The sequence below is a fragment of the Podarcis pityusensis genome (assembly GCF_964106645.2).
Source record: "Podarcis pityusensis genome assembly, chromosome: 14".
NCBI classification, from domain to species: domain Eukaryota; kingdom Metazoa; phylum Chordata; class Lepidosauria; order Squamata; family Lacertidae; genus Podarcis; species Podarcis pityusensis.
Window position 1 is genome coordinate 39465246 of NC_138039.1, and position 14471 is coordinate 39479716.

The 14471-nt window shown below is 46.2% G+C and overlaps 1 protein-coding gene and 1 long non-coding RNA gene across 3 annotated transcripts in view; one reads left to right on the forward strand and one right to left on the reverse strand.

The window, feature by feature from the left end:
* Positions 1-14471, forward strand: part of LOC308462757 — a 226437-nt gene that overhangs the window by 78604 nt on the left and 133362 nt on the right. The gene's annotated exons all lie outside the window — the stretch shown is intronic.
* The window catches only part of GATM (glycine amidinotransferase), a 33161-nt gene that overhangs the window by 9977 nt on the left and 8713 nt on the right, over positions 1-14471 (reverse strand). For both annotated transcript variants that reach the window (XR_013979244.1, XM_080980493.1), the window contains exons 2-6: positions 11832-12056; positions 5909-6104; positions 4200-4390; positions 1582-1719; positions 576-740 (exon numbers count right to left, since the gene is read on the reverse strand). Coding sequence is in view for 1 of the 2 variants with exons in the window: in XM_080980493.1 (XP_080836619.1) it covers positions 576-740; positions 1582-1719; positions 4200-4390; positions 5909-6104; positions 11832-12056 (915 nt within the window). In the remaining variant the exon portion in view is untranslated. The remainder of the gene's footprint in view (positions 1-575; positions 741-1581; positions 1720-4199; positions 4391-5908; positions 6105-11831; positions 12057-14471) is intronic.

The following is a 14471-nucleotide window of genomic DNA, read 5'->3' on the forward strand; positions in this document are numbered from 1 at the left end:
TGAGCACATTACACCGATCCTGGTCCAACTGCACTGGCTACCAATTAGTGTCCGGTCCCAATTCAAAGTGATGGTTTTGAACTATAAAGCCTTAAACGGCTCAGGACCGCAATACCTCAAGGACCGCCTCTTCCCATACGAACCTACCCGGACCCTGAGATCATCTTCTGAGACCCTCCGTGTGCCTCCTCCTTAAGAGGTCCAGAGGGTGGCAACACGAGAACAGGGCCTTCTCCACAGTGGCTCCCCATCTGTGGAATGCTCTCCTCAGGGAAGTTCGCCTGGCACCTTCATTAGACACCAGGCAAAAACATTCCTTTTTATCCAGGACTTTGGTTGATTTGATTGACATCCTATGCCCTTTTAAAATGGGCAGGGGCGTTATTGGGTTGCTGTTTTTATTTTGATTACCTATTTTGATTTCGTTCTGTGAACCACCCTGAGACCCCCGGGTATAGGGCAGTATATAAATTCAATAAATAATAATACTAATAGCAATAATAGATGGGTCTTTGGCCAGATCCTACAGGGCTGCTCTTATATTCTTGCCCCCAGTTTGTCTGAAGAGCCCCTACCTCATTGCATGGACGGTCTGGGTTGGAAAGCACGAGGCCCGGTCCGATGATGTTGAATGTGGCATCAATGTGCATGGGATTGGGGTCTTTGAAAGAGATGGTGTGCACTCTGTATTCTGGCGCAAGGTGTCTCCGCATCCACTCAATACCCAAGTAGTTAGTAACCTGAGAGCAAGATTTAGACTTTTAGTTGTTTCAGAAGAAATATCTGCAACAACAGTAAGCCATGTATCAGGCCCGTCCAACGCCCAAGAGACTTCGATCTACTCCCAGTATTTTAAAAAAATGGCAGTGATCTACCTGATCTACCCATTGTCATTGAGGATTGACCAGAGTTGCTGAGCTTTTTTAAAGGGGGAATGACATAAGTCACTCATCTAAACTCCACCACTAACAAACGCACGCCGCATTAACTCCGATCAACGTATTCCCAAAGCGCAAAACTCCGCCAACTTGACGCAACGGAGGGACAGAGAGAGGCAGATATTTAAACTGAACATCAATAGAGCATTGGGGGGGTGTATTCTTAATTGTCTGCATAGGCGTAGCGGAATAGAAAAGTTTTCAGCAGGCTTTTCAAAGTCGGCATTAAAGTTGGTACTAACCAACAAATAAATCTAACTAAAAAACGAATAATGGATGTAATTTTGTTGTTGGACTACGCAGAAATGGCAAAGCTGACAGTGAAATTAAGAGATCAAAATGGTGAACTTTTCATAGAAGAATGGACTATTTTTAAAAACACTATAGCCAAATGAAACTGAAGTCTGGATTCTAGCTAAAAGCAGAGGAAGAAAAAAATGATAAAATAATTGCACCAGAGAAACTTTTGTAATAGATACAAGATATAATGCAGTAGAGACGGTCTGAGTAAAAAGACTGCAGAAATGAGAGTGGGAAGTCAATTTATGAAACAATGTAACTATTTGATAAGAAGATTATGGTGCAGATGTTTGAAAAAATTAATAAAAAATTATACTGCAAAAAAAGGAACCGATCTGCTCACCTGACTTCTTTGCACAAATATGTCTCTTCCGGCTCGTATGAAATCTGCAGCGTCAAAGCACGGCTCAAATTCAGTTGTGACAAACTTGCCCTGTGCAGCCAGCTTGTGCCTGTCTTCCACAGTGCGAATGGGGTAATCCTGGTTTCAGAAAGACAAAACACACACAGGCCTTAGCTAGGACTGTTCCCGCTACTCAGGGCAATCACACGGCGCCATTTCTAAACCTCTGATCTGCCTAAACCAGGCTTCCTCAACCTCGGCCCTCCAGATGTTTTGGGCCTACAACTCCCATGATCCCTAGCTAGCAGGACCAGTGGTCAGGGATGATGGGAATTGTAGTCTCAAAACATCTGGATGGCCGAGGTTGAGGAAGCCTGGCCTAAGCTTTTCCAGGGCTGATAGTTCTAGCAGGGAGGGTTGCCAATGCAGACATGCTGTGGCCAAACCCTGAGTTCTGGGGCGAGGAACACGGATGGTCCTGCAGATATTATTGTTGGCATTGAGCTCCCATCAGCCCCTGCCAACTGTTAGGATTTTTATCTATCCGAGCTTCTCCAGCGAGTGGTACTATGATTTGTAGTATGATTTGTACTATGATTTGGGCCTTCTGGTGGTTTCCTCATTGTGAGAAGCAAAGCTATAGGGAACCAGGCAGAGGGCCTTCTCGGTAGTGGCGCCCGCCCTGTGGAACGCCCTCCCATCAGATGTCAAAGAGATAAACAACTACCTGACATTCAGAAGACATCTTAAGGCAGCCCTGTTCAGGGAAGTTTTTAATGTGTGACATCTTAGTGTATTTTTGGTCTTTGTGGAAGCCGCCGAGAGTGGCTGGGGAAACCCAGCCAGATGGGCGGGGTACAAATAATTTATTATTATTATTATTATTATTATTATTATTATTATTATTATCGTATACATCACGTGAGTGTCTGAGTGAGCGTGAGAAAGGAAGTCTGTGTTGTCTCTTCCTTCTGAGTACTATTGGAAGTTGGTTTCACTTCTGTGTGTGTTGCAGTTCTGTATAGTGGTACCTCGGGTTACGTATGCTTCAGGTTACAGACGCTTCAGGTTACAGACTCTGCTAACCCAGTAATAGTACCTCGGGTTAAGAACTTTGCTTCAGGATAAGAACAGAAATCGTTCTCCGGTGGCGCAGCAGCAGCAGGAGGCCCCATTAGCTAAAGTGGTGATTCAGGTTAAGAACAGTTTCAGGTTAAGAAAGGAACTCCGAAACGAATTAAGTACTTAACCCGAGGTACCACTGTACTGGTGTTTAGAGAGCACAGATGTACTGATGGAGTCTCTGTATATAAAAGGCAAAGGGACCCCTGACCGTTAGGTCCAGTCTCTGGGGTTGAGGCGCTCATCTCGCTTTATTGGCCAAGGGAGCCGGCGTACAGTTTCCGGGTCATATGGCCAGCATGACTAAGCCACTTCTGGCGAACCAGAGCAGCGCACGGAAACGCCATTTACCTTCCCGCCAGAAGGGTACCTATTTATCTACTTGCACTTTGACGTGCTTTTGAACTGCTAGGTTGGCAGGAGCAGGGACCGAGCAATGGGAGCTCAGGTCCATCGCAGGGATTCGAACCGCCGACCTTCTGATCAGCAAGTCCTAGGCTCTGTGGTTTAACTCACAGTGCCACCCGCCTCCCTCTGTATAAAAGTAAAGGTAAAGGTACCACTGCCCGTACGGGCCAGTCGTGACCGACTCTAGGGTTGCACGCTCATCTCGCTCAAGAGGCTGGGAGCTGGCGCCGTCCGAAGACACTTCCGCGTCACGTGGTAAGCATGACTAAGCTGCTCTGGTGAGCCAGCACCAGTGCTGCACACGGAAACTCCATTTACCTTCCCGCTATAAAGCGGTACCTATTTATCTACTTGTACTTAGGGGTGCTTTCGAACTGCTAGGTGGGCAGGAGCTGGGACCGAGCAACGGGAGCTCACCCCGTCGCAGGGATTCAAACCGCCAACCTTCTGATTGGCAAGTCCTAGGCTCTGTGGTTTAACCCACAGTGCCACCCGCCTCCCTCTGTATATAAGACTGTAAATAAAGTAGTTTTAGAACTACGAGTGAGTCTTTCTTCAGCTATGATATGCCAGAAGACTGGCGTGCTCTTTTCAGGAGAGAAGAGTTGCTTATTACCGGCTGCTCTTGACTGAAGAAGATTTATAGCCAGAGAGAGCCACAGGGGAATGCTCCGGAGACTTGGGGAAGTTTGCAGAAGAAGAAGAAGAAGAGTTTGGATTTGATATCCCGCTTTATCACTACCCGAAGGAGTCTCAAAGCGGCTAACATTCTCCTTTCCCTTCCTCCCCCACAACAAACACTCTGTGAGGTGAGTGAGGCTGAGAGACTTCAGAGAAGTGTGACTGGCCCAAGGTCACCCAGCAGCTGCATGTGGAGGAGCGGAGATGCGAACCCGGTTCCCCAGATTACGAGACTACCGCTCTTAACCACTACACCACACTGGCAGCCTTCCCAGGGCATTTTTCCAACACCAACATGGCCAATCAATGGTCAAGGATGATGGGAGTTGTACTCCAATATCACCAGGAAGGTATCCTTGCTGCTGCCACCATAGTTGCTTGCTTGAAAGCCAAACGGATAATAATACCTGGTCATAAAGTTCATCAGCCATGGTGGGCTTTGGTGCTGTGGTCCATTTTGATCCGCGGCGGAAGTACTCTTTGATGATGGGCCGATACGCTCTGTATTCAAAGAAACGAGCGCGCCAAGCCATCGGCGCTTCAATGATCTCATTCCCAATGACCAGCAGAATGTCTCTTGGCATAGCTGCGTACATCCCTACCAAAAGAACAAAGTGTTTGATATGGGGATCCAATCAACAGCGGCACAAATCCTGCACACCGGATCCCAGTCAAGGTTCGATTTTGCTCAGTAGCAACCCAGTGGAAGAGGGAGTGAAGTTTCCACACATCAAGCGAAAAAACAAACAAACCACAGGCTACTGAAGGTAACCGAAACAAATCAACTCGATTCCCAGCGTCGGTTTGCCAAAACGTGTTAGGACCCAACCTTCTTTTGGGGACATGGCTGTGTTTCTGCCACTCTTAACCAGAATGCCAAGCCTTTATCAAAAAGCAGCAAAACACTGCACTCAATTTCAAGTAGTTTGTATGGGGCAGACAAACATTTTAGCGTGTCATCCATTTTAATCCATCATGGCTGCTCCACCGTGTGCCTAAAGCACATCACAACAGCATAACAGTGATGTCTATGTAGGCCTAGCAAGATCTAGATCAGGGGCCGACAGCCTAAGGCCCATGGGCCACAAGTGGCCCACAGGGGTCATTTTACCGGCCCATGAGCTGCCCCCCAACCGAGCCACCCGCTCAGCGAGTCCCCGCGTGCTGCGTTAAACTGGCGCAGTGCGGTGTGGGGACTCGCCGAGTAGCGCCAGAAATCGCATCTGCGCAGACACAGATGCTGAAAATTGTGGACACGCACACTCACACACGCCCACAATCGGGTCCACGGAGGGGTCTCCATGGCAGTGAACGGCCCAGGCAAGGTAAGTGTTATGTACTGAGTTGAATAGGATCCAAAATGCAGCCGTCTGATTGGTCCTAGAAAAATAGGATTCAGAATGCAGCAGCCTGATTGGTCCTAGAACAATAGGATCCAGAATGCAGCAGTCTGATTGGTCCACAGGAGCCACCCAATCCAGCTCCAGGTGGAAGTGAATCCGCAACCTGATTGGCCTACAGGAGAATCCCGGAATTAGCCAATCATGTGGGGTCCATTGTGTAAATAATGTATATAAAGCAGACATTCTGGGGGAACTTCCATTCCTCCTCACCACTATGAGCTGAATAAAGAGCATCAAATCCACTCTCGACTCCGAGTATATTTCAGTAAGCCTTGCCAACCCCTGATCTAGATTAACAGAAGGGACTGTACTGTTTTACTGTAAACAACATGCATCCCCTGTGAAACTATAGATAGCAATACACTAAGTTGCTTAACGGTAGGCTACTGTTGTCTTTTATGAATTGTCACAAGGACTTTAAAGTTTTTTTGTTTTTTTAAAAAAGAGGAAACAAATCTCATCAATAACGAATAAACAATACATTATAAAATAATGAGGAGACGGAGACGTGGTTCACATCCACAATGTACATTTTAAGCATGTTTTTACCACTTTTCGCAATCATGGCTTCCTCCAAAGAATCCTGCAGCTTACCCATCACAGAGCTACAATTCCCGGCACCCTTAAACTACATTTCCCAGGATTCCCAGGTGCTTTACATGTACGGCTTAGATGTGGGCATGCTCTAAATCGATTCTGCACTGAGCAATTACCAGTGGACTCAAAGTCAGGCGTTTTATATTTGGTCGACCAGTCAAGTGGCTCTGGTCTTCTCACAATCACTCCTTCCATTTTCAGAATATTGCACATCTCTTCGATTTCAGCAATTGCTTTCTTCACATGATCCTGGGGGAAACTCTGGCCTCCATACTTCTGATAGAACCCCCAGTACTTCTCGTAGGTATTCGCCTGGTAATCAATAAAGAAAAAGCAGACATGAACCAGCATCATATTAACATTGCAAAGAATCACTCTGTATTCATCTACTAACAGTTAAACAACAGTATGTCAATCTCATAGGACTTGTATATTCAGGTGATTGCATTTTCTGTAATTCTAAGTTTTTAAAACTATTTTTGAATAGTATTACATCTGCTCAACAACCACAGCTAATTTTTCCCCTTCCCACTCTTATTTCAAAGCTTTTTTTGTCTTTGTATCAGAAAGGCACATGGATAATTTGGTTGCCAATAAATATTGCTGCAAACATTTCTGAGATCATGGTCTTTCCAATGATTGGCTCTTGTCTAGGTTTGTTAATTGTCTTACTTTGAATGTTGTGAGGATCCTATGCCCTTTGGAAATGTGCTTTTTTGGAGTGGGGGTTATTGGGTTGTTGTTTTTATGTATTTTGTGGTTTTATATTTGGATTTTATTCTGTGAACCGCCCTGAGACCTCTGGGTATAGGGCGGTAAATAAATAAATAAATAAATAAATAAATAAAGTATTTTAAATTGTCATAACCAAGCCATGTGAGGGTAATAAATTAAAATTATTGCTATTCACATGGCACCTGAATCACATGGCACCACTGAAACTGCAAGCAGCAGAAATTCCACTGAGAAGACTAAGAGGGATTGCCGGAGAGTTTTCCATAGAGTCCTGGACTTAGACTAGAAAGACCTGAGTTCAAATTCCCATGCAGCACAAAGTTAACTGGGCAACCTCGCGTCCACCTTTCCTCCCTCTATTATTTATATGCCGCCCATGGGTTGCCCCAGCCACTCTGGGCTTCTTCTAGCAAAATATAAAAACACAAGGAACATTATTACATTGGCAATTTCTACTCCTGTTTCCATCAAAATTGTTCAACATCCCTAGTTAAGACTTGTAGGAATTGGGTGCAGTGACTGCCATTAAGTCAGCTGCCTTAGGAAAGGGGGTACCTGACCCGAACCTTCTTTTTTGAGCCTGCTTTCTTCCTCCTCCCTCCAGTTCAATTTTCCTCACGTGTCATGACTTTTTAGACAGTGAGCCTCAAGTCAGAAACCACCTTAGTACTGATTTATGTACTATTTATAAATTTAGTACTATTTATCTACTTGCACTTTGACGTGCTTTCGAACTGCTAGGTTGGCAGGAGCAGGGACTGAGCAACAGGAGCTCACCCCGTTGCGGAGATTCGAACCTCCAACCTTCTGATTGGCAAGTCCTAGACTCTGTGGTTTAACCCACAGTGCCACCCGCGTCCCTCAGTACAGTGGTACCTGTGGTTAAGAACTTAATTCGTTCCAGAGGTCCATTCTTAACCTGAAACTGTTCTTAAACTGAAGCACCACTTTAGCTAATGGGGCCTCCTGCTGTCACTGCGCCGCCGGAGCACAATTGCTGTTCTCATCCTGAAGCAAAGTTCTTAACCCGAGGTACTATTTCTGGGTTAGTGGTATCTGTAACCTGAAGCGTATGTAACCTGAAGCGTATGTAACCCGAGGTACCACTCTACAATACATTTGCCACCTTCCTCTTATGTACATGCAGAAAAAAACCCATAAGCTAGTAGTGGAATGAGTGTTGCAGCCAGCCGCCTTCCACAGAATGCAAGCAAAGCTTTGAACATATGCAATTCATTATATGTGAATGCCACGTATTAAGGCTTTGAACAAGTCAATGAATAAGTGAATGTGGCTTTTAAAAAATAAATAAATAAATACTGCCCCCTGCCCCCCCCCCACTGGCTGCTAAAAAAAGAGGTCAGCAGAGCAGTGAGCTCAGCCAACAGTGCACATCTGTGACTGTATTTAAGTTTCAGTAGGGAAATGTTAAGAAGGCCTTTAGACAGCTAGAAGATGAATTGCTGCAGCGGCGGCCAAATGTACAGTACACAGCCCGAGATTTTCTGCCAGCAGGACTCAGTCCTGGAGACTCAGAAATGGCCTGGAATGAAACCTGTAACATAAGCACGACCTTCAGAGACTGCCAGCTCAGCAACTCGTAGCCGCTTGTTGCAGGCTGTGATAAATGCACTTCTTTAAAATAATAAAAAAACACCCTTTTAAAAATAAAATATATAAAAGTGGTTTGCTACCCTCTCAACTCTGTTGGGAAACTGTCGCAAACTTCCCCTGGTGTCATTCCAGGGGCCTGGAGACTCTTATCAGAAGACACACAAGTACAAGATTACAATGGTACCTCGGGTTAAGTACTTAATTCGTTCCGGAGGTCTGTTCTTAACCTGAAAATGTTCTTAACCTGAAGCACCACTTTAGCTAATGGGGCCTCCTGCTGCCGCCGCGCCGCCAGAGCACGATTTCTGTTCTCATCCTGAAGAAAAGTTCTTAACCTGAAGCACTATTTCTGGGTTAGCAGAGTGTGTAACCTGAAGCGTATGTAACCCGAGGTACCACTGTATCAGGAAACGGTGTTTTCAAACAGGTTACAGACGCTTCAGGTTACAGACTCCACTAACCCAGAAATAGTGCTTCAGGTTAAGAACTTTGCTTCAGGATAAGAACAGAAATAGGGCTCCGGCGGCGCGGCGGCAGCAGGAGGCCCCATTAGCTAAAGTGGTGCTTCAGGTTAAGAACAGTTTCAGGTTAAGAACGGACCTCCGGAACGAATTAAGTACTTAACCCGAGGTACCACTGTATTAATACTGATCATACTACAAATACTGCTTGCCGTAACATTATGTGAAACATTTTGAATGTCCTCAAGTTCCTAAAGAAATGCTATGGTTATGATGGTGATTATTACTAAGGCTACTTTCAAATGCATGCTCTGTTTGTTTTCATCATGTTCACAACAGATTTAAACCCTCAATTAGCTACATGCAATTAAAATGCATATTAGTGTCTCTTTCATGGGCATTTGTTCATATTTGACAAGCAATGCTAAGAACTGATCTTCTATTAACAGCCTATAAAATCAGCCTTGCTAAAGAGAGCATTTTCCTCTGCTAAAACACATAAGGTAAAGGTAAAGGTACCCCTGCCCGTTCGGGCCAGTCTTGCCAGACTCTAAGGTTGTGCGCTCATCTCACTCTATAGGACAGCCAGCGCTGTCCGCAGACACTTCCGGGTCACGTGGCCAGCGTGACAAACTGCATCTGGCGAGCCAGCGCAGCACACGGAACGCCATTTACCTTCCCGCTGGTAAGCGGTCCCTATTTATCTACTTGCACCTGGAGGTGCTTTCGAACTGCTAGGTTGGCAGGCGCTGGGACCAAACAACAGGAGCGCACCCCGCCGCGGGGATTCGAACTGCCGACCATGCGATCGGCAAGTCCTAGGTGCTGAGGTTTTACCCACAGCGCCACCTGAGTCCCGCTAAAACACATACAGCCATGCTAATCCCACCCCCACGGAGGACTTTCCTTCTATTGAGTTTCCTAAAAGAGGTGCATGCTAAAACTTCATTTTGAACAGGAAATGCTATTGCACTTCTTGGATCCATGGATCCAAGAAAATATTTAGGGGCATCTGTTTCCATTTTAAATTCTGCCACCCTAGGGTTGCCAGACGGGACGCGGGTGGCGCTGTGGGTTAAACCACAGAGCCTAGGACTTGCCGATCAGAAGGTCGGCGGTTCAAATCCCCGCGACGGGGTGAGCTCCCGTTGCTCAGTCCCTGCTCCTGCCAACCTAGCAGTTCAAAAGCACGTCAAAGTGCAAGTAGATAAATAGGTACCGCTCCGGCGGGAAGGTAAACGGCGTTTCCATGCGCTGCTCTGGTTCGCCAGAAGTGGCTTAGTCATGCTGGCCACATGACCCGGAAGCTGTATGTCGGCCAATAAAGCGAGATGAGCGCTGCAACCCCAGAGTCGGCCACGACTGGACCTAATGGTCAGGGGTCCCTTTACCTTTACCTTTATATGGCAACCCTATGCAATCCCTCCGAAAATTGACCTGTGAAGCAGCTCCGTCTCTTAGCAGTTTCTTGCTTCACTTGCTAAACCGCATCGCTTCCATGTGCCGACACAACTGTCAAGCCACTCAAATGTTATCAGTGTATTTACTTCTCTACCTGCAGGCAATAGTGTTCTTTGCAGCCAGATTAATCTGGCAGCATGCAAATGTCAAACAAGATCTGGAAAACGAATGCTGGGCTGACAGCGCAGCTGAATGAATGTTGACTCTAAAGTAATTCTCATTGTGCTCAGTAATCCTTCCTCCTTAGCAGGCGTGTTTAGGGTTTGCTCTCTAAATAAACTGTGAAAGTAAGTGCAGAAGCAGGATATAATAAAATTAATATGGGCTTGTCAACCAGCAGCCCGAGTGCCGGATCTGATAGCCCCAAGGGTGTCTTTTTTAAAAAAAATTCCTGACAAAGTTTTCACTGCCCGTCCCTGGTTTGACTCAAGAGCAGTTTTCCATGTTTCCTCCGTGTGTCAGCTAATGGAAATTGCACTCCGAAATATCTGAAGGAAACCAGCTTGATGAAGGCTGCTCTTACTACTTCAGGCTACTGACTACTACAGACACTGAGCACTTAGGAGAGATTTTGTGGGGTGAAATAAAGTTTCAGCCCCACACTTTTACAACTGCTGCATAGAGTAGGTAGCCCACCCCACCCCTGGCTCCACTACAAGAACACAGTGGTACCTCGGGTTAAGTAGTTAATTTGTTCCGGAGGTCCGTTCTTAACCTGAAACTGTTCTTAACCTGAAGCACCACTTTAGCTAATGGGGCCTCCCGCTGCCACTGCGCGATTTCTGTTCTCATCCTGAAGTAAAGTTCTTAACCCGAGGTACTATTTCTGGGTTAGCGGAGTCTGTAACCTGAAGCGTATGTAACCTGAGGTACCACTGTACAGAACTTGGCCACCCTTTACTTACAGGGTTATCCGGAGGTTTAGAGTATGTTGCCAACAATATGCTGATGACACAAATCTCTATTTCTCCTTTACATCTGCAGGCATGGCAGTGGAGGTGCTGGACGGGTGTCTTGCCTCGGAAATGGAAATGAGAGCCAACAAACTCAAGCTCAATCCAGATAAGACGGAGGCCCTGCGAGTGGCAGTTCCCCAGACTGGATGGCTGGGAGATTGCCAGCTCTTGATGGCATTACACTCCCTCTGAAGGAGCTGGTTCACAGCTTGAGGGTATTCTTTTGCTATCGTTTGAGGCTCAGGTGACCTCAGTGGCGCTGAGTACCTTCTATTAGCTTTGGCTGGTGGCCCAGCTGCACCACTACTGTATCTGCAAAGGGATAGCCTAACTGCTGTTGTTTATGCTCTGGTAACCTCTAGGTTAGATTACCGCAACGTGTTATACATAGGGCTGCCTTTGAAGACTGTTCAGAAACTTCAGCTGGTGCAGAATTTGGCAGCCAAGCTGCTCACCGGGGCAAAATAGTTTTACAGTCAGTATTACACTGACTAAACCGGCTGCCAATTAGTTTCTGGGCCCAATTCAAAGTGTCTGTCTGAGCTTGCAATTCCCTCCTTGTAAGAGCTACAAAACTGGAAGCAAGCCATTTTTTTTTCTTGCAATAACTTTTATTTACAAATTGATTGGGGATAGCAGGCAGGCACCCCAGACAGAAAGAATCCCGCAAATGCTCTTAGAAGTCTTCGGTACTCGTAGCAAAACAGACATTGTAAAAGCCTGTTATTGCAAAACCTCTCCAGCGTTTGCCGAAGTGGGAAGCTGCAAAGAGCATGCATAAAGTCTTGCGACGCAGACGGCACATGGTTTACCTTGACCTCCACAGAGAAAGGAGGAACGCAGGCATTTTCGGCTCTCCCCACAATGACTTCCTCCAGCGGGTCCCATTCGTTGTATGAGCAAACAGGGCAATCCTCGGGAACAGGGTCAGGGGCCTTGTTATTTTCATCAGCAACAGCACAGGTCGTCTGGGAGGCTGCAGCTGCGTGGGTGCTCTGGAAAGTTCGCTGCACCCATCCTGTGAAGACGCGTCCAAGCTTTAATGAAGAAACAAAAAGTGGGGGGGAGGTCGTCACTTCATTCATTTAGATTATTTAAACATCATTCTGCTAAGCGAGGAGCCAAGGGGCTAGACCTCATGATCTCGACAGCACACACACACACACACACACACACACCCCCACACCCACCCAAGAAGCTCCATCCTCACAGCGGCCAAGACAACGATTCTCTTCTAGGGAAGAAAGGTTCTCCATGTCATATGCCTCGAGTATTTGAATGGCAAGATTCTTTTTTATTATTATTATTAAAGATTTTCTTGTTTTACAGAAGTATGTGTAATGTCTCTCGTATTTTTTCCATGTAACATTTTTACAAATCAGTTTCATTTGTTGAGACATTGGGGGTGAAGGGGTGGAGGGGGGAAGATGGGTGCGGGTGGGATCAGGTGGCAATAATAATAATAATAATAATAATAATAATAATAATAATTTATTATTTATACCCTGCCCATCTGGCTGGGTTTCCCCAGCCACTCTGGGCGGCTTCCAACAAAACACTAAAATACAATAATCTATTAAACATTAAACGCTTAAGCTCTATTTTGCTTAATGTATGTAGGGTTTGGTGTCAGAGTTGCTCGTGCAGGTTCTCTGCTGTACATTTGTGTTTCTTTGGTGGTGAGAGAGGTTGGAGTTGGCCTAAGGTGTAGTTGTTTGTATGTGATTGGCTGTAGTGATCTTTGTTTTCGTGTGGGGAAAGATTCTTTTTTTAAAAAGAAAGTAAATTTTAGCGCCTCACCCACTTGCAAGCAGGTTCATGCATTATCTGTGCAAATGAACTCATCGTGTGTGAGATTGCTTGCACCAGCAATGTGCAGAATCGTGATTTCTTTTCCCTGTGAGCAGGAACATCGCAAGTGCTCGAACATTCACCTGAATGCACAGTGAGTAAAAGTGGGGGGTGGGGCATGCCTGCAAGCCCACCTCCACAAAGTCTTCCAGCGGCTCTTCAGATCTACAATTAGCAAAGAAAGGGAACCGGTTCGAAGGGAGGTTTCAAAGCACGTTCAGTCAAAGACACTTTTTTAAAAGCCTTCAGCCCTTCATGCTAGTTGCACCAAAATCGGAAGACTAATGCTGAACAGCGCAATTTATTTTCCTGTGCTTGAAGAGAACTCTCAAGCCTCAAAGCACAAAGACCCAGTTCAGGAAACCCAGCTTAGGAAAAAGAAATGAGCTCAAGCATTGCTGCCTTCTTGTGCTCATAAAAAGTCCCCAAGAAACTTTATGTTTTTCTGAAAATGCAGTAAGTGAAATCAGGTGCAGGCACAAAAGTGTACACAAGTCCCGTCCCCAACACCCCAGACCAGAAGCATGGGACCTGATTTGGGTTTGCTCTGGGCCCCACAAACCCTCTGAGCAGCTCCACAGGAGGGGCTGTGTTGCATGCAAGATCCTGGGCAGCTGCGCAGGGTCTATTTGCAGAGGGAGAGTAAACGCAAAGCACTCCAGGGAGGGAAGCAACTGTGCCGACTGCCCTATATCACCAGAAAACATTCGGTGGAGCGGGGCCAGCAGCTGGCGCTTCATGAATTGGACAGCAAGCAGTAAGAATTTCAGCACGGGGAGTGAGCAGTCAACAAAAGCTGCTACTGTAAACGTATCCAAGCCAGGACACGACACAACGCACCTCACCGGGGAGAGGGATCTTTACAAAAGTTGGTCTGCTACAGAGCCAAGGCTCTCCCCATACTTCCAACATACACTCCAACATTTCTCCGATGAAAATAGGGACGTCCTATGTCTTTATTATTAATATTATTATTATACCTGTATACCGGTCCTATATACCTGAAGGAGCGTCTCCACCCCCATCATAGAATCATAGAGTTGGAAGAGACCACAAGGGCCATCGAGTCCAACCCCCTGCCAAGCAGGAAACACCATCAGAGCACTCCTGACATATGGTTGTCAAGCCTCTGCTTAAAGACCTCCAAAGAAGGAGACTCCACCACACTCCTTGGCAGCAAATTCCACTGTCGAACAGCTCTTACTGTCAGGAAGTTCTTCCTAATGTTTAGGTGGAATCTTCTTTCTTGTAGTTTGGATCCATTGCTCCGTGTCCGCTTCTCTGGAGCAGCAGAAAACAACCTTTCTCCCTCCTCTATGTGACATCCTTTTATATATTTGAACATGGCTATCATATCACCCCTTAACCTCCTCTTCTCCAGGCTAAACATGCCCAGCTCCCTTAGCCGTTCCTCATAAGGCATCGTTTCCAGGCCTTTGACCATTTTGGTTGCCCTCCTCTGGACACGTTCCCGTTTGTCAGTGTCCTTCTTGAACTGTGGAGCCCAGAACTGAACACAGTGCTCCAGGTGAGGTCTGACCAGAGCAGAATACAGTGGCACTATTACTTCCCTTGATCTAGATGCTATACTCCTATTGATG